At 39.6% G+C, this 27,123-nt stretch overlaps 1 protein-coding gene across 10 annotated transcripts in view; it reads right to left on the reverse strand.

Moving 5' to 3' along the window:
• Positions 1-27,123, reverse strand: part of UBR2 (ubiquitin protein ligase E3 component n-recognin 2) — a 136,201-nt gene that overhangs the window by 24,526 nt on the left and 84,552 nt on the right. For 4 of the 10 annotated variants that reach the window (XM_053600925.1, XM_053600922.1, XM_053600923.1 and 1 more), the window contains exons 19-34: positions 25,602-25,724; positions 25,402-25,465; positions 24,082-24,206; positions 22,116-22,168; positions 19,185-19,287; positions 17,518-17,566; positions 16,958-17,112; positions 15,142-15,244; positions 11,321-11,430; positions 11,134-11,214; positions 10,637-10,815; positions 9,466-9,665; positions 6,762-6,855; positions 5,213-5,374; positions 2,404-2,507; positions 1,599-1,677 (exon numbers count right to left, since the gene is read on the reverse strand). In XM_053600925.1, the coding sequence (XP_053456900.1) occupies positions 1,599-1,677; positions 2,404-2,507; positions 5,213-5,374; positions 6,762-6,855; positions 9,466-9,665; positions 10,637-10,815; positions 11,134-11,214; positions 11,321-11,430; positions 15,142-15,244; positions 16,958-17,112; positions 17,518-17,566; positions 19,185-19,287; positions 22,116-22,168; positions 24,082-24,206; positions 25,402-25,465; positions 25,602-25,724 (1,784 nt within the window). The other 6 variants (XM_053600924.1, XM_053600927.1, XM_053600928.1 and 3 more) reach the window with 6 other exon arrangements.

Here is a 27,123-nt window from a genome sequence, read left to right on the forward strand (position 1 = left end):
GGGTGATACTTGGAGACTCCAGCCCATTCCCCATCAAAATAAGTAAATAAAAATGAACCATTTAATATGTATCCAGAGTTGTACACAAAGGGATAATTAGAGATTATGTGAACCATGCCTGTCTGAAAGGAGTTATGCTCTTTGCTTTAGCAGAGGTGAGGCACAGGGCTGGTTTTGAATTCCTGAGCTCGAGTGATCCTCCCGCCTCGGCTTCTCAGAGAGCTAGGATTACAGGTGTGAGGCACCATGCTTGGACCTGAAAAATTATTCTAACCTAGAATTCTATACTTAAATCATCAATTGAACATATGGATACAATAAACATATTTTTAAACATGAAAATGTAACATTTCAGGTATCCATTAGAGGAGTCTGAAGGATTTGCCTATGTAAGAGAGAGGAAGATATTCAAACCAGAAAACAAGAGGAGCATGGCCAAGGGAAGTCTCAGAGTACCGGCTGTCCTCTGTCCTGATTGGTATAGGAGATCAGAAGCCGTGTGGGGGAAGAAGGCCCCAGAACAGAAGACCCTCTGATGGGTCTGAGCTCTTGGAAAAGCTATTGCAAGGCATTAGATGGATAGATTGCACTGTTTTGAAAAAAAAAAAAACATAGAAGACCAACTAGAAGAAAAGACAAGGTAATTATCACAAAAAAGACAAAATAATATGAGAAAGGAAATATAATTCTAATATACAACTTGTATTAATTAGTAGAGACACAGTTATTAAAATGTAAAAAGTGACAACTGACTTAAATAAAAATTGTGAGATAATTTGTCAGTCAATAGAAGGATACTGTTTAATTACAAATAATGGAAGTAAATACTAGAAAAGATAGACAAATGACAGAAGTGAGGGTGGGATGGGGGACTGTGGGAAGCAGAACATTGATACTTTTCTATTTAAGCTTGCAGTTCTGTATTTATTGAATTACATGCCAGGTGGCTTTACATACATGTCACTTTATCCAAATCTGTACTAATACCTATGAGTTATAGGTATCCCCACTTCACAGATGGAGGAACTGAGACACAGAGAGGCGAAGCAATTTGCTCAAAGTTGTGCAGCTAATAAGCAACAACGCCAGGAACTAAGTGGACCATTCTAGAGCATTCTAGTTCTGGGATCTATGTGATACTTTGTAACTTTGCTACAGGGCAAAATTGGGCTGAAAATACTCTAGCTTTGATTCTGGGTTACTAGGGGGTTGGGGCCCATAACTGAAATATGGAAGTCAAATGAAGAGAGCAGGATTTGGTGGCAAAGCTGAGTTTGGATTTAGAGGTACTAATGAAATGTCTGCAAGGCAAAGGATGACAAGGATGTTGTCAAAGAGAACAAGATGAAGGGGTCTGGTGGTACGGCAGGGGTCAGCATGTAGACTAGGAGAGGGTAGTGAGAGTTAAACACGCCACACGGTTCTTAGACTTGGTTTCAATAAACCCTAATCAACATCATCATGTAATACTTACAATTTTAGAATTCAAGGTTAATGTCCTATAACATTTTGCTCCCTAGTCATATTCCTACGAATCGCTGAGTTAATTTTTCATTTCAGATGGGCCAAATTTGAAAGGAATAAAATAATATACTCACTTAGGATGAAAATCAGGCCTGAACCCTTCAGGGAGCTGTAAATGATCCATATTTTCTGGATTCTTTGAAGAAGCAGTGTCTAGAGAAAATCGGAATTTTTGACCAGTATTCAACAAATACAGTATTTTTATACATTTCAGTAATGTAGGTAAAAGAAATTAAAAAACAGGGAAAAAATTCCCACTATAACATGAAAACATTGCTACTCTGGCAGACTCCTTTCTCTAGTTACTTAAGGCTTTTTTCCAAAGAATAGCCACTAGAGCCAGAAAAAAGAGCAAGCTATTTGGTTTCTATGAAAGCCAGTAATATAAATCCCACTCCTTTTGCTTTCCCACAAGGTCATAAGTGTAGTGTGTGGTATATGGAACTTGGGAAGCCTTTATAAAGCCAACAATAGAGTTAGCCCACTGAGAACTAAAACTTGATTTTCAATGCTAAGATACATGCATCTCTCTCACCTCCAGAAACTCTTCAGTAAAATGGGAGAAAGTATTTATTATAAACTTCTCACAAATTTGTGTATTTTCAAGGAATAAGGAGTAAATTCAAATTTAGTTTATTAAGACAAAGAAAATTAGAATGAGTCAAATTTTTATGCAGTTTTTAGCCGGGGCTGGGTTTGAACCCGCCACCTCTGGCACATGGGGCCAGCGCCCTACCCTTTTGAGCCACAGGCGCTGCCTAGAAGAATGAGTCAAATTTTTAAATGGGAGGTTTCACTTTTAAACAATTTCTCCTGGAAATACACTTTCCAATGATTTCAGGCTTCAGGGAAAAATGAAAACAGGTTACCAGAACTTACTAGAAGTACTTTCTTCTTTCCGAAGAAACTGTAAAGCTTGTATTTGCTGAGATACTATTTTAATCCACTGAGTCAGATTTGGCTGGTCTGAAAAATTTAACCTGCTAGAAAAGATTATAGAGAACGTTTAGTATGTTATTGTTGTTGCTTAATTTAAAATACAAAAGACTCCGTAAGTGATCATAGGTAAAATATTTTAAACCCATTCTAAATATCAAAAACAAAAAGGATAGAAAAAAATTTCTTGCATTAGAAAATAAATCAGAATTGGGTGGTGCCTGTGGCTCAGTCAGTAAAGGCGCCGGCCCCATATACCGAGGGTGGCGGGTTCAAACCCAGCCCCAGCTGAACTGCAACCAAAAAATAGCCGGGTGTTGTGGCGGGTGCCTGTAGTCCCAGCTACTCGGGAGGCTGAGGCAGGAGAATCGCTGAAGCCCAGGAGTTGGAGGTTGCTGTGAGCTGTGTGAGGCCACGGCACTCTACCAAGGGCTATAAAGTGAGACTCTGTTTCTACCAAAAAAAAAAAAAAGAAAATAAATCAGAATTAATTTTTACATGCTCATATCTGTAATCCTAGAACTCTGGGAGGACAAAGCAGGTGGCTTGTCTGAACTCAGGAGTTTGAGACCAGCCTGAGCAAGAGTATGACCCTGTCTGTACTAAAAAAAAAGAAAAATTAGCCAAGGATTGTGGCAGGTTCCTGTAGTACCAGCTACTTGGGAGACTGAGGCAAGAAGATGTCTTGAGCCTGGGAGTTTGAGGTTGTTGTGAGCTATGATGCCTCCAGAACTGTACCTAGGAGGATAGAGTGAGACTGTCTCAAAAAAAAAAAAAAAAAAGAAAAAGGATAGTTATTGGCCAATGAATATGAAAAAACACAGTATTTGTCAATATGATGCTAATAATGTTGTTTGTTAAAGATTTCACTTCTTTTGTAGTACTGGAATTTGCTAGAATTTCTAAAATATCACAATTACCACTACCACCACTATTTATCAAGAGTTTATTATGGTACACATTCTTAGCAAAGCATTTTACTGTATCTTACAGTATTAGATCTAATCCTGAAAGTATGACTAGGAAATAGGTTGTATTACTGCCTGCATTTTTTTTTTTTTTTTTTGAGACAGAGTCTCATTATGTCATTGTCAGTAGAGTGCTGTAGTGTCACAGCTCACAGCAACCTCCAGCTCTTGGGTTTAAGTGATTCTCTTGCCTCAGCCTCCCAAGTAGCTGGGACTACAGGCCTTTTTTTTTTTTGAGACTGAGTCTCACTTTGTCACCCTGGGTAGAGTGCTGTGGTGTCATAGTTCAAAGCACCTCAAACTCTTGGGCTCAAGTGATCCTCTTGTGTCAGCCTCCCAACTACCTGGGACTATAGGTACCCTCCACAATGCCCAGCTGGTTTTTCTATTTTTAATATAGGTAGGGTTTTGCTCTTGATCAGGCTGGTCTCCAACTCCTGAGCCAAGCAATCTATCTGCCTCGGCCTCCCAGAGTGTTAGGATTATAAGCATTCACCACCATGCCCGGCCCAGCAAGACGTGTTCAAATATGACTAAGCCATAATTGACTCTTAGGGAAAAAAACAAAAAGTGAATTGCCAAAGTGACAGGTAAAATTCAACAAAGATGATTTCTCCTTAAACACAGTTAATCTTCAGTCTAACAGTGATTATTTTCTTTATTAGATCAAATGCAGATATAAGTCAGCACCACGGTATTTTTTCATGATTAAAAGCATGAACCTATGCCCAAATCTACTAATATTTTAAGAACATTTTAAGGGTAGCATAGACTGAGACAACAAAGTTTGAATTATTAAAAGAGAAAAAAACTGACTTTGCTTTGAATTGAATCCAAATAACAGAACAGAAATAGTTCACATTTTTAAAACTTAAATTAGTGTTCATGCATGTAAGGCAGATAAACAGTGTCATTCTACACTGAGAAATGAAGTTCAGATTTGAGTAGTAGGCAGTACCAAATTCGTATCTGAAATGAGTATGTCCAATGCTTCCATTAACAAACAGTATCCTAAAAATTATGAAATGACAGAAATTTTCCCTTTTCAACATGCCAACAGATTTTCTTTCTTTCTTTCTTTTGAGACAGAGTCTCAAGCTGTCACCCTGGGTAGAGTGGTGTCACAGTTCACAGTAACCTCCAACTCCTGGGCTTAAGCGATTCTCTTGCCTCAGCCTCCCAAGTAGCTGGGACTACAGGCACCTGCCACAATGCCCGGCTATTTTTTGGTTGTAGTTGTCACTGTTGTTTGGCAGGCCCGAGCTGGATTCAAACCCGCCAGCTCCGGTGTATGTGGCTGGCGCCCTAGCTGCTGAGCTACAGATGCTGAGCCATCAATAGATTTTCATATTTTAGCCTAATTCATTTTTTAAAGCTATTGTTGACTAGTAAATTGTAAAAAATTGTATTCGATAAAATTACTTTGAGCACATATCCCCCATCAGTTTACCAACCATCTCTTGAAAGGTATGAGGGAGACATTCGTAGTAGGGTCTCTAGAAATGAAGATGATACTTAGTTTTCACAAACATACAGGAATTTTATAGCTGCTGAAGTATTTGTGACTGTGAAACTGTTAAGTTTTGACCTGTTCCTAACAACCAAAATCATATTCTACAGGTCTTCTAGAAGAAATGACTAAATACAAAGTTTGGAAAGTATCTGGTTTCAAACATTATGCAATTACCTAGAGTGAGTTCTTCACCCTGGTTTATTATTACTTTATTGTCAAAGAAAAATACTCCTTTTTTTTAAAAAAGAAGGTGTTATGAGCCAAAACTTACCGGTTAAAAATATTTCTTGGAGGAAGCAGCAGAGGAATAACAGTATTACTCAAGCATTCACAGAGAGGGCAAAGGAATTCTCCATTTTCTACATCATAGCTTGTATGTAAGCGCAATCTCTGTTGCCTTCGCTGCTCTTTAGCTTGAACGGAATCAAAATACCTTTACAATTAGAGAACAGGAGGTATCAAAAACAATGGTAATTTATTTCAATGAGAGTCACAAGCTTCAATGTTAGAAATAATTTGTTTCCATAAATAGTTCAAAAATGAAAATTTTAAAATGAATGGAATTTCTTTTTTGTTTGTTTTGGAGACAGAGTCTTACTCTTGTCCAGGCTACAGGGCCAAGCCATCAGCCTAGTTCACAGAAACCTCAAACTCCTGGATTTAAGCCATCCTGTCTCAGCCTTCCGAGTAGCTGGGACTACAGGTGACTGCCACAATGCCTGGCTAGTTTTCCCATTTTTTGTAGAGACAGGGTCTCACTCTTGCACAGGCTGGTCTCAAACTCCTGAGCTCAAGTGATGCTCTCGCCTCAGCCTCCCAGAGTCCTAGGTGTGAGCTGCTGCACCAGCTAAATGGAATTATTTTTAACATGATTTTTGAGTTATTTTAATAACTAAATAGATGAAGAGTTCTAACACAGGAAAAAAAACTGCCTTGAAAATAAGTAGCAAAAGAAATTTCTTAGTGCCACTGCTGTTTGGCCACTTCCTTAAAGCTCGTGGCTATGTGTCAGGGGCAGTTCATAACCCAGGGTGCATGATAACTTGATTTGTCGGTTTTGCTGAAGCACAGAAAGCACCAAGGCAGAACAAGTTTAAGATTATTCCATCTTATTACGGGAGCCATTACAATTCTGGGAAGTAACAAAGCAAGTATTAACACCTTTTGAATCAAGAGTTGTTTGCCTTGGCCCCAAAGATTGACATTATGATGTTACCCTTCTAGGGTTTATCCCACTGTAAAAAAAAAATCTTCATCCAGTCAGTCAGCTACTACAGATTGACTTCCTTCTTTGGAGGAATAAAAAAGAGACTTTAATATAAAGCCACATTAAAAAATTTATCTGGGTGGCACCTGTAGCTCAGTGAGTAGGGCGCTGTCCATATACACCGAGGCTGGTGGGTTCGAATCCGGCCTAGGCCAGCTGAACAATGACAACTGCAACAACAACGATAAAATAGCTGGGCCTTGTGGCGGGCACCTGTAGTCCCAGCTATTTGGGAGGCTGAGGCAAGAGAATTGCCTTAGCCCGAGAGTTGGAGATTGCTGTGAGCTGTGATGCCATGGCATTCTACGGAGGGCGACAACTTGAGACTGTCTCTAAAAAAAAAAAAAAAAATTTATCTGATATACTATGAAGTTTATAAGTCATTTCTTTCCATCTATGACAAAGCAAAACCTTTTGTCATTAGGCAATGATAAGCAGTTTTTCCTTCAACATTGTTAGTTCTTTTTTCTACAATGGAGTTTCTTCTATTTAAAAATTCAGTTTCTAGCCTTCATGTAAGCTTCTCTTGACTAACATTAGGAACATAAATTACCTTTGCCAACAATGGGCATGCATAATGTGCCCACAGCTACCAGTGTGTGTTCCGCAAGACAGATCAGGGTGCATGAATAATGGATCATATTTGTCTGTATTACAAAACAAAACAGAAAACCAAGCATTTAACTTTCCTATAATAAACACAGAACTTTACATCGTAAAATCTTTGATAAGGACTTGTGAACTTGAAATGCTAGTGTACTTTCATTTGGGATACCAATAATTTAGACAGAACCCAGATTATTTAGAAAGCAGGATTCTCTAATGTTCATTATCCTGAGCAAATTAATTAAACATCTCTGAACTGTAAACTCAATTGGAATTCTGTTATTTAAGTATATCCAATCTTTTGAACATTTCATACTTCCAGGGCACTGTGAGATTCTAATTCTCTCCATCATACCCTAAACTCAAAGTAAAAGAGAGATTCTTCATGGGACTATATTATATACGTTCAGGGCAGCTGGCTCACAATGATCTCTAATAAAAGATGCTTTGGCAGTAATGCAGCGCTCCCTAGAGGACAGTCTGCCTAAAGACACTCATACGGTGAACAACTAATCACTATACCAGAGCTAAGGTGACAAAAATCTAAGCCCAGACTAGATGGGGAAAAATGTAATTTAGTCTTCTGTTCTGGTGCTAATTTTTATATTCAAAGGAGATGAAAAATGAAGACAAACAAGACGCCTGCCTTCTTTTGGAACTTAATTTTCTACATAAATGAGTACAATCTTAGAAATTCTCAAACACTCTGGAGAGAATTACTCAAGTTTCAATTTGCTTTATGTACTAGAACAGTTCAACTGTCACAGCTTTATAAAGAAAATCTTTTATGATACAAACTGTGAAAGCATTTGGAAAAATCTACTAATAGCTAGCCAAAGTTTTTTCTTTGGAAAGTAACAAATTAAATAAAATTGGTAACTTCATCTTTGTCCTGGAATGACATTTATAAAGTTCATCTAGTTCATATGACCATTTTTAAAGATAAAACAGATGAATCTTTCATAATAATCTTTCAATGTAACTTGAGAGCTACACTGTGAACCCTGTGAGTGGGTCCTCAAACCCGCTTTCAATCCTGTGTATGAGAGGCACTGGCTAAAGCGGTGCTCTGGAAATTCCTCAGACACAGTTCCTACCCTGACGAAGATGACTAGATATAGATGTTGGTGGGACTGCAAACTAATACAGCCTCTTTGGAAAGAAGTATGGAAAATCCTCAAAGAGCTGAAAGTAGACCTTCCATTCGATCCTGCAATCCCTTCATCTACCCAGAAGAAAAAAAGTTCTTTTAACGTAAGAACATTTGCACTGGAATGTTTATAGCAACTCAATTCACAATTGCAAAGATGTGCCTTCAACCCATGAAGGATTAATAAAATGTGGCATATGTATATCATGGAATAGTGTTCAGCCATAAAAAGACGGACACTTGACATCTTTTGTATTTATTTGGATGGAGTTGAAGAACATTTTCTTTAGTAAAGTATCTCAAGGATGGAAAAGAAAACATCCCATGTATTCAATACTAATAAGAAAAGAAAACATCCCATGTATTCAATACTAATAAGAAACTAGTAGGTTAACAACTACAGGCCCACACAAAAGAAAAATGTAATTAAATTCAAGGAGGCGGAGGGGGTTGGAAAGCTCCCATCTAACAGGTAAAATGTAGGGTATGTGATGCACCTCCTGGGTGAAAGACTCAGCTCCAACTCAGACTTTACTGTACAAATGCAAACAATATAACCTAATCACATGTATCCTCATAATAATCTGAAGTAAAAAGAAGTGTACTAGATATTGTTGCACACAGAACACACACCTAAGAATAGGGACATAAAGGTGTCTGTGGTGGACGCAGTAACAGTCAGTCAGATCCCCCTATAGGAACAAACCACATACCGACTTACTCCCTCTGCTGTTGAAAGAGAGCCCTCTAGCTGTCATTCCTACTTGAGGAAAAACTGCCTTCCTCAAGATCACGCCTCTTGTGGTCCACACCAGTTGCTAATCAGTGTTAGGGTATCAAACCCAGCCCCCTCACACCAGTTCAGGACACTTTGGAAAGGCAATCCAGCTCCAGAGCACCCAGAGAGTTAGAAAAAAACATTTGGGGACTGCATTATAATTCAACTTCTCCCTTTGCCCAGATCTATTTCTTTTCTCTCCTTTCCACGGACATTGACCCCAAGGCTCTTCCCCAAACGTGCTGCACAGCGATGTCTACCTCAAAAATCTGCTTTCTGAGGAACTGCACCTATAGCAGCGTCACTATTTTAAGCCAGAATTTGGCTTGAGGCTTGCTTCTTACATAGGTGACTCTCATCACTGTTCTCAAGAGATTCCGCTCTGGCTCTATCCGTAAGAAAATAATTACTGTTATTTCAGGGTGTCAGCAAATTAGTAGGACTTTACAAGTGTGAGGAAAGATGGAAAAGACAAGAGTACCAAATATTAATGTCACATCATAAAGAAAACTTTCCTTTGACTCCCTGCTACGGATCAGCCACGTGACTCAGGGATGATAATCTTCTGGAGTGGGTCCACATCTGTCAAACGGGGAAATCCTGCTAAGATACCACCAAGCCTAGGGAGTTATCATTAGGTTAATAAACTCTCCATCCGCATCACCAACCACACCGACTGGCAGTCACTAGTAATAGGGAGGATGAGGATCTGGCTGTACTTACCTGGATCCTGAATGAATTTACTTCTGTTTTTTGATAGCACAGTTGATCTTTGAACAAATGCCGCCAAGACCATTGCCCTGCTTTCCCCTTTGACTTCTTGCTCCTCCTGACACAATATACATGTAGCAAACTGCTTCTGTTCCGGGACCTGAGTTTGTGAGGGTCCCAATGCTGTAAGTTTCGTATCTGAAACCATAGGGCTGCAAGAAAAGGATTATGAATATAGTTAATGAACCTAAGAAATTTCCATATAATCATAAAATAGCAGACTCCAGGTATGTACGGATGTGGCTTCAATGACTTGAATCACCCGGAGTCTCTCATTTGTATCAAAACCATCTCCCTTAATCCTCACAGAAATCTAACATGCTAACATGCAGGTTACTGACCCTGTGTACTTAACTCTTCTCAGGAATGCCAAGGGTCTTCTGTAGAAAGTATCACATTAGGTGTACACATGAATTACTTTGTAGTCAGAGATTTCTAAGACTAATTCCTCTATCTGGAGGCCACAAATTTCACCTATGAATGCTACTAAATTACTTTAGGATTGGGCAGTGCCTGTGGCTCAGTGAGTAGGGCGCTGGCCCCATATACTGAGGGTGGTACATTTGAGCCCCGGGCAAACTGCAACAAAAAAATAGCCGGGCGTTGTGCAGGCACCTGTAGTCCCAGCTACTCGGGAGGCTGAGGCAGGAGGATTGCCTAAGCCTAAGAGTTGGAGGTTGCTGTGAGCTGTGATGTCACAGCACTCTACGAGGATGACAAAGTGAGATCCTGTCTCAAAAAAAAAAAAAAATTACTTCAGGATTAAAAATGTGCTTGTAAGGAGAAAAAGCATGGCTTTTGAGGATGACTGATGAAGAGATCAAGTAATTCTGACTTTAAAAAAAATATTTACCGGGCGGCGCCTGTGGCTCAGTTGGTAGGGCGCCGGCCCCATATACCGAGGGTGGCGGGTTCAAACCCGGCCCCAGCCAAAATGCAACCAAAAAATAGCCGGGAGTTGTGGCGGGCGCCTGTAGTCCCAGCTACTTGGGAGGCTGAGGCAAGAGAATCGCTTAAGCCCAGGAGTTGGAGGTTGCTGTGAGCTGTGTGAGGCCATGGCACTCTACCGAGGGCCATAAAGCGAGACTCTGTCTCTACAAAAAAAAAAAAAAAAAAAATTTACCTATTATCCAGAACAACAGAGGTTGAGGCATCTAGTTCCAGCGTCTGCTGAAAGAGCTCTTTGTTCTCGTCGATGAAGTGCCGCTGCATCTCAGACATCTGCGCCATGATCTTCTCCCTGCGCAGCCTGGCCATCTCGGCTTTCCTCTTCCTCTCAGCTTTGTCTTTGTCTCGTGAACTCTGAAATCATGCTTCATTCCGTTAGACCATTAGGTGCTAAATACATGCTCTTTTCCCAAAGCAAAAATATCTTTACTGTAAATACTACTTAAAAACTATTCTACGATCTCACTTATTTATACAAACTAATATGCTAAAAAAAAAAAAAAAAAAGACCAAAAAATCTGTTATAACAAATGGAGATAAAGTAGTATCACATTTTTTGGAAGTCAAATGTTTGAGAATACTACCAACTTCCAACTGACTGCAGATAAATTTAATTTGCTCATACTGAACTTGCTACAATTTTAAAATGTTATTATACTTTACTTCTTATACCTCTTCTAATATGGTTCCTTCTGTCTCTGCCACAGGACTGGTAGATGAATTCTCTCTTATCTTCTTAATAGCATTAAAAGTCTACAAAAAAAGTATTAGTTATCCTGACGCTATGAAACATTATCACAACGTATAAACAACACATTTTTAACGTGTCTCACAAAAACAGTGTTGCAGTAAGTTTTACCTTTAATATCCACCTAATCATGTCTTTGTGGACTTCTAGGTAGGGAGAATTTTGCAGTGTTTCCAGCATAGCGAGTATGCTGGGAGAGTTGTTTGGCGCTTCACCAGGTTCTAGGCAGAAAAATAAAAGGCACCGTAACAACAGCTAACATCTCATAGTGCTAACTCCTATGCACAAGAATGTAAGTGCAGTTATTATTATAACATCTGTTGCCTATCATTAGATTACAACTCTATTTAACAGAGATTTTTCAATACTTCTTGAGAATGTAACATATTTGCTTTTTCCAAATAAGTTAACAACTAGGATTCTTTAAGTACTCAAAACTGACTTCTTATAACAAATGGCTATTTTCACATTTCTAGTAAATTAAGTGAAAACTCAAGTCTTTTACTGGGAGATGGACACAATGGCATGTGCCTGTAATCCTACCTACTTAGGAGGCTTAGATGGAAGGACTGCTTGAATCCAGCCTAGGCAACACAGTGAGTTCTTGTCTCCCTCCACCCCCCAACCCCCCCACCCCCCGTGGCGCCCGTGGCTCAAAGGAGTAGGGCACTGGCCCCATATGCTGGAGGTGGTGGGTTCAAACCCAGCCCCAGCCAAAAACAAAAACAAAAATACAAAAAACAGGGGTGGGGGGGAAAGAAAGGTTGGCCTACCGCTTGAGATTTTACATGGCTAAGGAAAATGGAGTAGGAATACATGGTTTCTTATATGTATAAATATATTTATTTGCTCTGACCTTTTAATAGAAGCTTGAATGAAATAAATTTCTTACTCTAGAAATTCACTGTTTTATTTGAAGATGAGACATAAAATTCAAGTCCATATTTTCATGAAAATGTCTAATTGTTGATTATTATTATTATTATTATTTTTTGGAGACAGAGTCTGCTAGAAGTGCTGTGGTATAATAGCTCACAGCAACTTCAAACTCCTGGGCTCAAGCAATCCTCTTGCCATAGCTTCCCAAGTACAGGCACCTGCCACAACACCCAACTAGTTTTTCTATTTTTAGTAGAGATGGGGTCTCACTCTTCCCCGGGTTGGTCTTGAATTGATGAGCTCCAGCAATCTGCCTACCTCGGCTTCCCAGAGTATTAGGATTATAGGTATGAGAGCCACTGTGCCCGGCCTGATTATTGATTTTCTTGATTTAAATGCTGCCATTCTGGTGAAATGTTCTCTCTTTCCTAAGGAAGAGATTCAACTATGTGATTTCTAATTTTCTTCCAGAAGTAACATTCTGTATGCATGAGGAATCTGACTTTAGATAAGGTAGAGGTTTCTTTGCAAATATAGTGTCTTAATTACATAAAATGTTTAAAGAGAATAAGAGTAATGTTCAGAGAAGATAATGATTTTTTTTCTTTTTTAAAAAAGAGAAAGTAAGAGAAAACCTGACATCAACTTTGGAATATTCTGTGTGGTTATTCTAAAATTAAAGCACTGGACAACAAAGAGGGCAAAAATCCAAAGTGTTTACCCATAAAAAGAATACTGGCAGAGGAAAGAGGAGGGAAAAGCTAGCACCCAAAACAGTCTTCAGTGGGAGACAGGCAGATTCTTTTCTTCCTCCCACTTAGGTAAGGGCAAATAGAAAAATTAGCAGAACCTAGTATTCTCACAATCATTACTGTTTAGAAAGAAATGGCACTGAATATAGTTACAGAAACAATCCCTTTCAATTAAGGCATTCATAAACTCCTATTATAGCATTATAGTCATTTAAAAATCCTCAGCTGGGCATGCTGGATCACACCTGTAATCTCAGCACTTTGGGAATTTGGGGGGCAAGGCCAGGAGTTTGCAACCAGTCTGACCAACAGAGTGAGATCCTGTCTCTACAAAAAGTATGAAAATTAGCCAGGCATGGTGGCATGCCCCTGTAGTCCCAGCTACACAGGAGGCTGAGGATGGAGGACCGCTGCAGCCTAGGAATTTGAGGTTACAGTGAGCTATGATGACGCCACTGAACTCTGAGCTCGGGTGATTGAGACAGGCCCTATCTCACAAGAAGCAACGAAATGAAAAACACCTCTGCAAATGGGTGACTGCAGGTCTGAAGCAGAGAAAGTACAAGGTGAGTCCAGGCATCTCTGTGTCAGAAAGAGAGGTGGTGCTCAAATATAATGGAGCTAGATGAAAAGGACACAGAAACTGACAAACTCCCACTGCTCTAAGAGGCACAATTTGAGTATCAAAAGGAATAATAATTATAACTGACTGTAAAGCACCAAATACATAAAAATCCATGGGTAATATTAAAAAAAGACTCTCAAGACTCTCAAAGGTGCCAGCATTGCAGGTAACTATTAGAGCAACTTCTTTTTTTTTTTTTTTTTATAGAGACAGAGTCTCACTTTACTGCCCTTGGTAGAGTGCCGTGGTGTCACATGGCTCACAGCAACCTCTAACTCTTGGTTAGAGATTCTCTTGCCTCAGCCTCTCGAGCAGCTGGACCACAGGTGCCCGCCACAACGCCCGGCTATTTTTTTTGTTGCAGTTTGGCCGGGGCTGGGTTTGAACCCACTACCCTCGGTATATGGGGCCGGCGCCCTACTCACTGAGCCACAGGAGCCGCCCTAGAGCAACTTCTTATTCTGAAAATTAATAAAAGGAAAAACTTTTCTTTAAGAGGTGAAATATGGGGCGGCGCCTGTGGCTCAGTCGGTAGGGCGCCGGCCCCATATATGGAGGGTGGCGGGTTCAAACCCGGCCCCGGCCAAACTGCAACCAAAAAAAAATAGCCGGGCGTTGTGGCGGGTGCCTGTAGTCCCAGCTACTTGGGAGGCTGAGGCAAGAGAATCGCTTGGGCCCAGGAGTTGGAGGTTGCTGTGAGCTGTGTGAGGCCACGGCACTCTACCGAGGGCCATAAAGTGAAACTCTGTCTCTACAAAAAAAAAAAAAAAAAAAAAAAAAGAGGTGAAATATGATGCCTACAACAAATGGTTCAAAAAGCACGCAAATAGAAAAGCAAATATTACAAAATATTAACTACTGAATCTAAGTGGTAGGTATATGGATGTTTACAATTCTTTCAACTTGTCTATGTCTAAAATTTTTTAAACAAAAAGCTAGAATAAAACATTTCCTCGGCCTTCTATCATATATTACTTTAGATAAAATGATAATCTAATCCCTTACAGGTAAATTTTGTTATTTTCAATACTGTCAAATCTTAAGTTTTTAAGAGAAGAGCAACAATTTAAAAGCAAAATCCTGATAGCAAATTTTGTTTTTAGAAGTATATCCTAGCTTTTAAATGTATTTGCTATACCAATTTTTTACTAAGAACTCGTCCTTATTTTTTGTTGTTTATGAATTAAAATATACGTATTTTAAGTATGTATAAGCTCTAGTTTTCTTTTTTTTTTTCTGAGACAACAGCCTCAAGCTGTCGCCCTAGATAGAGTGCTATGGCATCACAGCTCACAGTAACCTCCAACTCCTGGGCTCAAGCAATTCTCCTGCCTCCGCCTCCCAAGTAGCTGGGACTACAGGCCACAACGCCCGGCTATTTTTTGGTTGCAGCGTCATTGTTGTTTGGTGGGCCCAGGCTGGATTCGAATCCACCAGCTCAGGTGTTATGTGGCTGGCGCCTTAGCCGCTTGAGCCACAGGCGCCAAGCCAAGCTCTAGTATTTTAATAAAAATAAAAATATAATAGGATTTAACATGGAATACATATAGCCTCAAATGTTTGGATTCAGCATTACCCAATTAAAGTCTGCATGATGAAATAAAAGAAGTTGTAAGTGATTATTTAAAAAATCACTTGTATCTTGAGTTAGTTTAGTAAGAAGTGTATATACATACTTGAGATCTTCTGAGTGAAGGTAAATGTTACTACATGCTCTTCCACGACATTCTCTAAATGTTGTTTTTCTTCTTGTAGTGCCATTCCAATTAAATGTAACACCTCAAAATAAAATGTTTTGTAACTTTTAGTAAAAAAAAAAAAAAAATCAAGAATGTATTTTTATAAGAAATAGCAAAAAAGAACTCATTCAATATTGAAAAAGATAAATAAAACTTATAATAAAGACTAAATGCAATAAACAATTTCAAAGTACCAACTTTTATTAAATTAAAAGACTGATGTTCATATTCTAATAAAGAATTCTTGGTAGGGAAAACAAAATCTTATATTTCAGTGAGTAAGAAATTTCAATTGTAAACTCTTAGGATAAGCTAAAATTACCACCAAGTGTGACAAGCAATTCATATAATCTTTAATTTTCAGTTTTATTCCATATCTATATCACAGCCTTAAGAAATCTATGAATCAGTGGCCAAATAATTACAAAACTAGAAGTATTTATTATGTAATTATCTAGTCTCTGATACCGCCTAGTTCAATTTCTCCAACGACTAAATGGTCACCATCTGAGAGAGGCATACGTTTTCATCTTTAGTACCACCTAGTTCATAAAGACGCTTATAGTTCTTCAGTAGATCTCACAAAATATTCCTTACCAGACTTTTAACAAAATACGTAACTACCTTGAACCTATTTGCATGTTGACTGCTTCTGCCCTGCTCCCCAATTTCTGAAGGAAATATGTGTGCTGTCTCTGTCTCTCTCCCTCCACACAGTGAGACTGTGGTTGCCAGAGACTTCAAAGGACTAGGTTAGCCTGAATGACATAAAGCAAATGCACACATCAAGTAAACACTGATCACTCCTCTCTTCTCCATGTCCTACAAATCTTTTGCTCACATAATGCTGACAGTCTCTAGTACACCGCAGCCCCTGCTTATGGAAGGCGGGTGTAAGTATACACACACCTTAGCCAATGAGATACTTGAGCCTGGGGAGATGCTCCAAAGAAGGGTAGTTTCAGAGGAAGGCCTGTTTTCATTTGAATCCTGGCTTTACTGCTTTCTAGCTATGTACCTTCAGAGAATCCCTCTGAACCTACGTCATCATCTTTAACATAGAAAAAAACAACTTCCCTCTAGAGTTATGGGGATTACAAATACTGTATGTAAGGTGCCTAGTATGGAATAAAGCACAGGGTAGACATTCTATTAACTGCATAATTATTATGCCACTTACTAGTTGAGTAACATGGGAAGTTAACTGAACCTCACTGAAACTTGGACTCCTCATCCACATGATAGAAAAAGTTACATCTATTCATAGAGGTATTATATGAATTCAATGAAGTAATGTAAGAATGACTTACATTAGAGCTATAAAGTAAAATGCGGACAAGGTTCCAGAGTTGCCACTTATTAGCTATAGGAACATAAGTTCTCTGAGCCTCAAATTCTTCAACTGCAAAATACGGATATTGATGAACTCAAGTTTTTGGGAAAAAATGAAATTAGAAAGACGTAAAAGATAACAAACACATCATACCAATATCAGAGTACCACACATATAAAGACCAGGATCAATCAAGGAGAGAGAGACTGGCCAATGGATTGTGATAATCACAACTATCTGGTATGAAAAAAATCTGCCAGCACATCTTTTTATTGTCAGACATAAAAATAGAACAACTATATTTTAAATTTTGGTAACAGTGTATTTCTGTTTTAATGTTTCTGGGTACAGATACTGATAAGATACTTTGATTTTACTACAAAACACTAAAAGATAAATAAGAAATGTCTTCACACCTACCCTTTGCAGCATGGACTCCGACCAGGAATATCCATTATGTTCCACAGCCCACTGCAGAATTGTTCCCATGATGCACAACATCACATCTGACTGCAAAATGTTAACCAGACTTGCAAATAAAGGGCAGAATGGAGGCAAAACTGGAGGTGGAAGTGCTGAAAATACATTTGTTATTGGTTTCTTTAACAGAACATGCCTTAAAAAACCCTATCCCTTTGTTACTTTTGATAGTCTCCATTCAAAGAATGTTCACTAACAGACATCTTAAAGCTGTATTTTACTTTCTCAAAGTCAAATGATGTAAACAGCAGTAGTACAAAGTCAAAGCCTTTCTTTTCCCTACAAAGGTCTTAAGTCCTGAGATAAAAGCATTAACCCAGAGGTGAGTCAGGACATACTATTTCTATATTAACGTGTTTATTATTTGAATAGGAGAACATAGGAGAACAGAAAGCTTATATTAAAATCTTTCATTCCACCAATGACAACCATCACAGTTATCAAGAAACAATGTTTAACAAGAGATGAGCAAGAGATTTTGGAATGAAGATTAAAAATACCTGTATCTTCTTTATTTTGTCTTTTCAATTTCCGTTGAGCTTCTTCTGCCTAATAAAAAACAAAGTTATTTGGACAGGGAATTAGCAGCACAAACTTGGTATCTAACATCAGTGACTTAAGTCAATCATCTTTGCTGTACTATCTTCTTATTTTAGAAGATTTTTATCCTTAATGTTGTAGTCCTCCCCCTAAATTGACATACCAAGGTTTAATTTTTTTTCTACTAAAAGAATCCTCAAACGAGTCATTGATTTAAAATGCAAAAGAAACATGTACAAAGTCAAACCAAAAAACTTAAGGTCTAAACTCTATGACCATGCATCAAAAACTCAATAAAAGCTTATGGTGAAGTTTTAATGCCATTTATTGAACAAGTTTTTGTTTTTTTTTTTTTTTTTTTTTGAGACAGAGTCTCACTATGTTGCCCTTGGTAGAGTGCCGTGGTGTCCAGCTCACAGCAACCTCAAACTCTTGGGCATAAGCGATTCTCTTGCCTCAGCCTCCCAAGTAGCTGGGACTACAGGCACCTGCCACAATGCCCGGCTATTTTTTGGTTGTAGTTGTCATTATTGTTTGGCAGGCCTGGGCTGGGTTCAAACTTGCCCGCTCCAGTTTATGTGGCTGGCGCCCCAGCCGCTGAGCTACAGGCACTGAGTCTGAAAAAGTGTTTTAAGAGAAGACTGCATGCTGGGTGTGGTAGTTCAGGCCTGTAATCCCAGCACTCGGGGAGCATAAGGCAGATGGATCGCCCGAGCTGAGAAGTTTGAGACCAGCCTGAGCCAGAGTGAGATCCTGTCTCTACAAAAAATAGAAAAGCTAGCCAGGTGTTGTGGTTGGTGCCTGTAGTGCCAGCTATCTGGGAAGCTGAGGCAAGAGGATTGCTCAACAAGAATCACAACAAGAGTCTGAGCTGCTGTGAGGTATGACGCCATGGTACTCTTACCTAGGGCGAGTAAGACTGTCTCAAAAAAGAAAAAGAGAAGACTGCAAAAAGCAAGATTTGATCACTAAGAATGATTAGGAAAACTGCATCGGTCCCTATGGAAAACCACGTTAAATAGTACCAATTCTGAAATGAGTGTAAAGTGGGTTAATTGATCATAATACAGGTTGAAAATTTGTCTTAAATAGCCAATAAAATAATACAAGTGTATATATATATATATGTATATGCATGTATCCAATCATAAATACATATAGATAGTAACATATATACGCACACACAATTACTAGGGGAAGAACCCAAATGTTGGGTGGTGGTATTCTAAGTAATTTGTACTTTATTCATTATACCTTTATATAGTTTCCAAATTTTCTACAAAAAATCTAATCCTTCCTCATTTCACTTGTTTGTTTTTTGTTTTTGAGTCAGGGTTTTGTTGTTGCCCAGGCTAGAATGCATGGCCCAATCATAGCTCACCGTTACCCTGAACTCCTGGGCTCCAGTGATCCTCCCAAGTACCTAAGAACTACAGGTGCATGCTACTGTGCCTGGCTAATTTTTCTATTTTTTCTTTGTTAGAGATGGGGGTCTTACCACGTTGTCCAAGGTGATCTCAAACTCTTGCCCTCAAGTGATCTTCCCGTGTTTGCCTCCCAAAGTGCTGGGAATACAGGCATGAGCCATCACACCCAGCCCCACTACACTTTTAATTTTCCCATTTACCTTGGACTGCTCTGCCCTTGAATAGTGATAGAAATACAAGTTGAATTCTTTGGCACATTCTGGTTTCACTTCATACATGCCTCGTCCTGTTAATCCAGGTTTCCTATGAATGAAAAGCCCTTACAACATTATTACTAAAGCCATACATTCATGACATAAGTCTTAGATATTAAAATAAGAAAGAAGAGCTCATATACTGTGGTGCAATGCAGTCGCAATAATTTAAAAGTCTAACAACAGCTAATAGGTTAGATAAATTGCATCTCCAAACTACTGAACCATTAATAGTGATGTTAATTAAAAAAAAAAATAGTGACGTTAATTTCTGTATTCTGACATATAAAGATGCCTGTAATAAGTTCTATTAAGTAGAAAAAAGCAGGTACAATATTTTTGTTGCTCTCGGTAGAGAGCTGTGGTGTCATAGCTCACAGCAGCTTCCAGCTCTTGGGCTTAGGAGATTCTCTTGTCTCAGCCTCCCGAGTAGCTGGGACTACAGGCACCCACTATAATGCCCAGCTATTTTTTTTTTGTTGCAGTTTGGCCAGAACTGGGTTCGAACCTGCCACCCTCGGTATATGGGGCCAGTGCCCTACTCACTGAGCCACAGGCACCGCCCTAGAGAACCTTTCTAAGCAAGTTACAAAACCCAGAAGCCAAACAAGATAGATATTTCAAAAGATATGTGTGAAATGCCATCATAAACCAAGTGATAGACTGAGGGATAGTACTTGCAATGTATTTAATAAAATAAGAACTGAAATCTCTAATACATACGGAAATACTTATGGAACAATAAGACAGGGATAAATACTTGTAAAAAAATGCATCAAAGTATGAAAGAAACATAAGTGGCCCTTAAACACATGAAAAGATACTCAGTCTCATTGGCGGTTAAGACTAATGTGAAAAAAATTTTTTTCTGAGAGTTCTGCATTGTCACCAGGAGTAAAGTGTAGTGGTGTCATCACAGCTCACTGCAATTTCAAATTCCTGGGCTTGGGCACTCCTCCTGCCTCAGCCTCCAAGTAGCTGGGTCTCAAGGGGCATGCCCCCACTCCCAGCTAATTTTTCTATTTTTTGTAGAGACTGGTTAGGCTGGAAGAGTAATGCAAATTAAAACAAGGTAACATTTTCACCCATTTAATGTGTAGAAATTAAGACTCTACATAACAAAGAGTTGCAAAACCGCAGGGCACTCTCATATATTGCTAGTGCGAGTATAAACTGATGACTTTTCTAGGAAGAGAATTTTTGGTGTTCCTTTTAATCAAGCAAATCCTCAAAACACTTTTACAAGTAAAGATACACATGTCAATGACATGTGTAAGGATGTTCAATACTTGTTTATAACACAGAAAATGTGGAAACTAAATACAGTAGAACCTCCCTAGTTGACCATCTCCCCACACGGACCACCTCCTTAAGCTGACCTAGTTTTGACAGACTAGACATGCACCACATGTATGCATCAGTGCAGTAGGCCTAGCTCCTTACGTTGACCGCCTCTGTATGTTGACCACTCTGTTACAGTCTTTTGGGTAGTCAACTTACAGAAGTTCTACTGTATCACAACCACTATGAAGAGATTAGATACATTACATGACTACAAAGAAGTAAAAAGAATCAAGTAGGCCTGTAAGTGCTGAGAGTGTATATTAAAAAAACAACAAAACACCACCAAGACACAAACATATGGAACACCCCATTAAAGTTTACTTTTAAAAAGGTTACAGAAGGGCGGCGCCTGTGGCTCAGTGAGTAGGGCGCTGGCCCCATATGCCGAGGGTGGTGGGTTCAAACCCGGCCCCGGCCAAACTGCAACCAAAAAATAGCCGGGCGTTATGGCAGGCGCCTGTAGTCCCAGCTGCTCGGGAGGCTGAGGCAAGAGAATCGCGTAAGCCCAAGAGTTAGAGGTTGCTGTGAGCCGTGTGACACCACGGCACTCTACCCGAGGGCGGTACAGTGAGACTCTGTCTCCACAAAGAAAAAAAAAGGGTTACAGAAAACTAACTATAAAATGAACCAATTTGTTTTTGAACAGGCCAGGTGTGATGGCTCATGCCTTACAATCCTAGCACTCTGGGAGAACGAGGTGGGTGGATTGCTTGAGCTCAGGAGATGGAGACCAGCCTGAACAAGAGCAAGACCATATCTACTAAAAAACAGAAAAACAAGCCGGGCATTGTGGCCTGTGCCTACAGTCCCAGCTATTTGGGAGGCTGAGTTTGGGGTTGCTGTGAGCTATGATGCATTCTACCCAGGGCAACAGAATGATACTCTGTCTCAAACAAACAAACAAACAAAAAAAAAAAGAAAGAAAGCTTCCCTTAAAAGAAAATGTAATAACAGAAATCATCGGAGTGGTTGGATTACAGGCAATATTTTTTCTTCACACTTTCCTGAGTTTTCTCAAAAGCATGTATTGTCTTTATAATCAACAAAAGTAAAATCACTGTCATTAGGGTGGGAAACAAAGGAAAAGCAGGATTAAGAAACTGTCTCAACAACATCAAGGGGACAAATTAGGTTACTGGTGGGGGAACATCCTGGATTCTAGAGAAAGCAGCATTCAGAGGTCATCTCACAATTCAGGTAGCACATTCAAATGGAAACAAAGAAAGTGATTTTAAATAAAAATGCGCTTACTTAAATCACTGCTCAGGTTTATTTCTATTATCTGAAACCGTAAGCCAGCTATGAACATCTATTCTGAATGTGGTGAAAAGCCTCATCATGCTACATTCAGTTGCGGAGTGCAGCGTAACATCAGAAAAGTGAAATGTCAGTGAGAAATCAATTCACAAGTATAATTTGAAAGTGGCATTCACTGAAAGGAACAACTGCATTCTCAGTTAAATTAGAGGAAACACTCTAAGAAAAATGATTGAGTAGAAAGGAAAAAAGTGAAATAATAAGAAGCAAACTCACCTGAAATGGGCAACTGCTTCGATCACACTTTCCATGCCAGTCTCTTTGTTCTCCTACAGGAACGAGAAACAAGTGAGTGGGTTTTAGGTCAATAACTAGGACTCTGAGTATCCCGCTCTCATTAACCATACAGTAACTCTGGGAGGTAGATATGTTACACATGTATTTTTTTTTTTTTTAGAGACAGTCTCACTTTGTCGCCCTCAGTAGAGTACCATGGTGTGGTGTCACAGCTCACAGCAACCTCCAGCTCTTGGGCTTAGACGATTTTCTTGCCTCTGTTTCCCGAGTAGCTGGGGCTACAGGCACCCGCCACAACGCCCGGCTATTTTTTTGTTGCAGTTGGCCAGGGCCGGGTTTAAACCCGCCACCCTTGGTATATGGGGCGAATGCCCTACTCACTGAACCACAGGCACGGCCCTATATGTGCATTTTTATGTTTTTTTTTTTTTTTTTTTTTGGCCAGGGCTAGGTTTGAACCCGCCAACTCCGGCATATGGGACCGGCGCCCTACTCCTTGAGCCACAGGCGCTGCCTTGTGCATTTTTATAGATGAGGATTCCATAGTAAACATAGTGATTAGGCTATAATTAAATATGGTACTTATTTGGTAAGCTGACATTCAGATTGATGTAATTTTTTAATAAATAGAATAGATATAATTTCTTAATTTTTAAAAAGTCATTGCCATGTGGAATCAAGGTAAGACCTTTTAAAAAGGCTGGGCACAGTGGCTAATGCCTATAATCCCAGCACTTTGAGAGGCCGAGGTGGTGGATTGCCTGAGCTCAGGAGTTCAAGAGCAGCTTGAGCAAGAGCGAGACATCTCTAAAAAATAGCTGGGTGTTGGTGGTGGGCGCCTGTAGTCCCAGCTACTTGGGAGGCTGAGGCAAGAGAATCGCTTAAGCACAAGAGTTTGAGTTTGCTGTGAGCTATGATGCCATGGCACTCTACCAAGGGGGACAAAATAAGACTATGTCTCAAAAAAAAGAAGTATTACTATGCAACAAAGATAGGGTGAAATCCCAGAAAAATAGATGTTTAAGGTTGAAAAGTTTTAATCTGTGTTTCAAATTAGGGGAAACACTTTAAAAAGTCTCATTGAAAATATAGTCCCTTTCCAACTGAAAGGGCTAAGTTTTTGAAAAGCCTCATGGCTGAAAAACAGGTGGCTGAGGAACTATTCTACATTCACTATTCTACATGAAATACTGGCTCATTGTTAAGGATAGTCTTTGGATGCTTGAGAAGGAAAAAACTTTGGAAAACTTTAGTCAAAATAGATGAGCAGGTATTTTTCACTCCCTTCTTCAATATATTAACTATATTTCAAAGTATTATGTATACCCACGGCGATTTTGTACTAAGGCCCTACAACTACAAAACTTCAATTCTAAGAACCAGGTTTACTTATCTCTTTTAAGACTTTCTGTAGAAGATTATATTCTTAATAAAACTTCTATTCCTATTTTACTTTCCCATAATACTATCCCCAATATTCTTTTTGTAATTATTTACATTAAGAGTGAGTAGAGTTACACACCTCCTAGAAGTATAGTTCTTACAATTGTGAGAAAGGTATACAGAAGTAAATCTAGGCTGGGTGCAGTGGCTCATGTCTATGTTAGCATTTTGGGAGGTTCAGGTGGGGGGGATCGTTTCTTGAGCTCAAGAGCTCGAGAGCAGCCTGAGCAAGAGGGAGAACCCCTCTCCACTAAAAACAGAACGAGCTGAGCGCAGTGGCCTGCTCCTGCAACCCCTGCTACCCAGGAGGCTGAGGCAGGAGGACTGCTTGAGCTCAAGAGTTTGAGGTTGCTGTGAGCTATGATGATGCCGCTATACTCCAGCCTGGGTGACAGAGTGAGAAGTGAGACTATCTCAAAAAAAAAAGGAAGTCTATATAGACTAGACTGGTAAGTAGGGAAAGATTTCTAAGATTTTCTTTTAAAAAAATACAGATACTTACATCTTCGGGTAAAGACTTCACCAATTCACTATGAGCCATAGGTTTGATGCTCAACTGATGGATAATCTCCCGCTTAATTTCAGCTGTAGGATTTACCTGTCCAATTCCAGGACTAAATCTCTCTCCTGTCGAAAATGAAAAAGCATACATACATGCATTTAAACTGATCACCATACTTAAGTGATATGTACTTCTAATTCATGCAGCATGATATATTTCCCTATTTGAGTGACTCTGAGCAACAGGAAAGCAATGACTCCTCTTGCAACAAGCTAGGGAGAGAGCAGCTCCTGACCACACTCCCGAGTCTCTGGTAAGGGCAGGCTTTAGGCAGTGCAGAGAGTGCTGGTTGCTATTTTGGAAGAATGGGATCAGATTAGACGTAGTCAAGGAAACCACTTTCACTCCAAGGAGGGAGAGCCTTCCTTTTCCCTTCTATCTTGTTAGTGGCAAATAAGATATCAACTTCTGAAACCTCCCTCAATGGTGTAGCCTCCTGATAGTTTGTAGTCTTCTCTGATCTATGGACCACATAGAGTCTGAAATAGCTAGGTAGGTGGGAGAAGTTAAGGAATAAAAGAATGGGAAAGATGGGGGGGAGGCTGAAAATATATATAATAAGAAAAGAAATCCACACCTATTAGTCATAGGTCTCCAATAGCTTGGAATTATTATATTCAAAGTCAAGAAGACACTTTTGTACCACAAATCCATGGAGAGAAATCTAGCTAAGGTATAAAATAACAGAAAATAGGCCAGACATGGTGGTTTACCAGTTATCCTAGCACTCTGGGTGGCTGAGGAGGACGGCTTGAGCTGAGGAGTTGTAGACCAGCCTGAACAACAGCAAGACCCTGCCTCTACTAAAAATAGAAAAATTAGCCAGGCATCTTGGTGTGTGCTTGGGGTCTCAGGTACTCAGGAGGCTGAGGAAGGGGACTGCCCAAGTCCAGAAATTTGAGGCTGTAAAGAACTATGACAATGTGTTGCACTCTGGCCAGGGTACTACACTGTCTCAAAAAACAACCCCCCCCACAAACAAACCCACAAACCACTAAATAACCTCTAAATATCTTATTCCTTGCTTGTTCTTGTCCCCATTTCCCCCCAAACGTAGCCTTCTCAGTTATTCTGCTTCGGTAGGTGTAATTTCTCCTTTTTCCAAAGCACCACAGTGCTGCTACTCTCAACGAGGGACATTCCCTTCCCCTAAAACTGAGTATCCTCTGAAAACACCAAAGGACAGTTTAGAAATTCTGAACTACTTAATTCCACAAACTCCAATGTCAGTTATAAATGTCTCAAACAATCTAAACTTACCGACAAGCATTATGACGAGATACAGCATTTCTTCTATGAGAGTGTTGTTCTGTTGAACAACATCCTGTAACACATGGGGGGAGATACAGTTCAGAGATGAAAATAGGCGCACTGTATTCTCTCGGACCATCAATATATCCAAGAAGAATGAAAGATGCTTCTTTAGCAATATGCTGGGGTCTCATAAAATATGTTCTTACCTTCTGAGTAATCTCGGAACTAAATCTCTTTCCATAGTCTGGAGTACTGAAAATCTGGTACAGTTCAAAGCGGCTGAGCATTATCATCAGGAAGTGGTTTGGATCCATCATGGAGGCACCTGTCTTTTTTTTTTTTTTAATGTTTGAGATAAAGGAAAAGAGGAAGGTCACAAAGGCCACTGAACGATTAACAAGAGATATTCTGGTTTGCACAGGAGAACACAGTTTATCAATCCCAATATATTTACCAATCCCAATCCCCACTTGTGACAGCCGATAGGTATGGTGAGGAATCAAAGCTGGTAAAAACAAAGCCCAAACAAAATCCGCACCCCCAAACTTAAACCGTATCAGAATAACATGGACTATGAGTTCTCTTTCCTTCTAATGTTTTGAAGTAATTTCTTATGAATTCAGTTCCTAATTTTATTTCAGGATGCTCTGATCATTGTCTAGGGATCATTGTATGTAGTTAGAGAAATGTGGTATGTCAATTAAGTTTCAAGTATTTTTTACTATACATCATGTTAACGTATTATCAAGCTCTCTCAACTCATTTATTTGTGGTAAGCACTATATTAACTGTAGTGACAGCTTTTAAATATTATTTGTGTAAATTATAAATTAACCTGAATTTTATTTTGAATCAAAAATTTTGTTTTGTCGAGACAGTCTCACTCTGTTGCCCAGGCGAGACTGCCATGGCACCAGCCTCACTCACAGCAACCTCAAACTCCTTGGTTCAAGCCATCTTCCTGCTTCAGTCTCCCGAGTAGCTGGGACTATAGGTGCCTGCCACGATGCCCAGCTAATTTTCTATTTTCAGTAGAGACAGGGTCTCGCTCTTGGTCAGGCTGGTCTCAGACTCCAGAGCTCAAGTAATTCTCTTGCTTCATCCTCCCAGAATGCTAGGATACACATGTGAGCCACGTTACCCAGCCAATAATCATTTGTTTGTTTTTTATAGTTTTTGGCTGGGGCTGGGCTTGAACCCGCCACCTCCGGCATATGGGGCTGGTGCCCTACTCCTTTGAGCCACAGGCACTGCCCCTGTTTGTTTGTTTTTTAAATTTACATTTCTTTTCTTTTCTTTGAAATAGAGCCTTGCTTTGTTACCCCAGCTACAGTACAGTGGTATCGTTACTGCTCTATAGCTCACAGCAACCTCAAACCCCTGAGCTTAAGCAATCCTGCCTCAGCCTCCCGAGTAGCTAGGACTACAGGCTCATGCCACCATGCCTAATTTCTCTCTCTTTCTTTTTTGGTAGAGATGGAGTCTCACTCTTGCTCAGGCCACTCTTGAACTCCTGACCTCAAGTGATCTTCCAGCCTTGGCCGGATTTAGCCAAAGTGTTTGCCAGGATTGCAGACATAAGCCACTGTACCCAGTTGAAATTTGCATTTCTTGACTTTTTCTACAATTACTATATCCATTCAGCAATCACACAGACCAACTATGTGACAAACACTGTGCTAGGCAAAAGGGACAAAAGAAAGAAATAAGACACAGTTGTCACTCTTT

The sequence above is a fragment of the Nycticebus coucang genome, chromosome 9 (assembly GCF_027406575.1).
Source record: "Nycticebus coucang isolate mNycCou1 chromosome 9, mNycCou1.pri, whole genome shotgun sequence".
Taxonomy (NCBI): domain Eukaryota; kingdom Metazoa; phylum Chordata; class Mammalia; order Primates; family Lorisidae; genus Nycticebus; species Nycticebus coucang.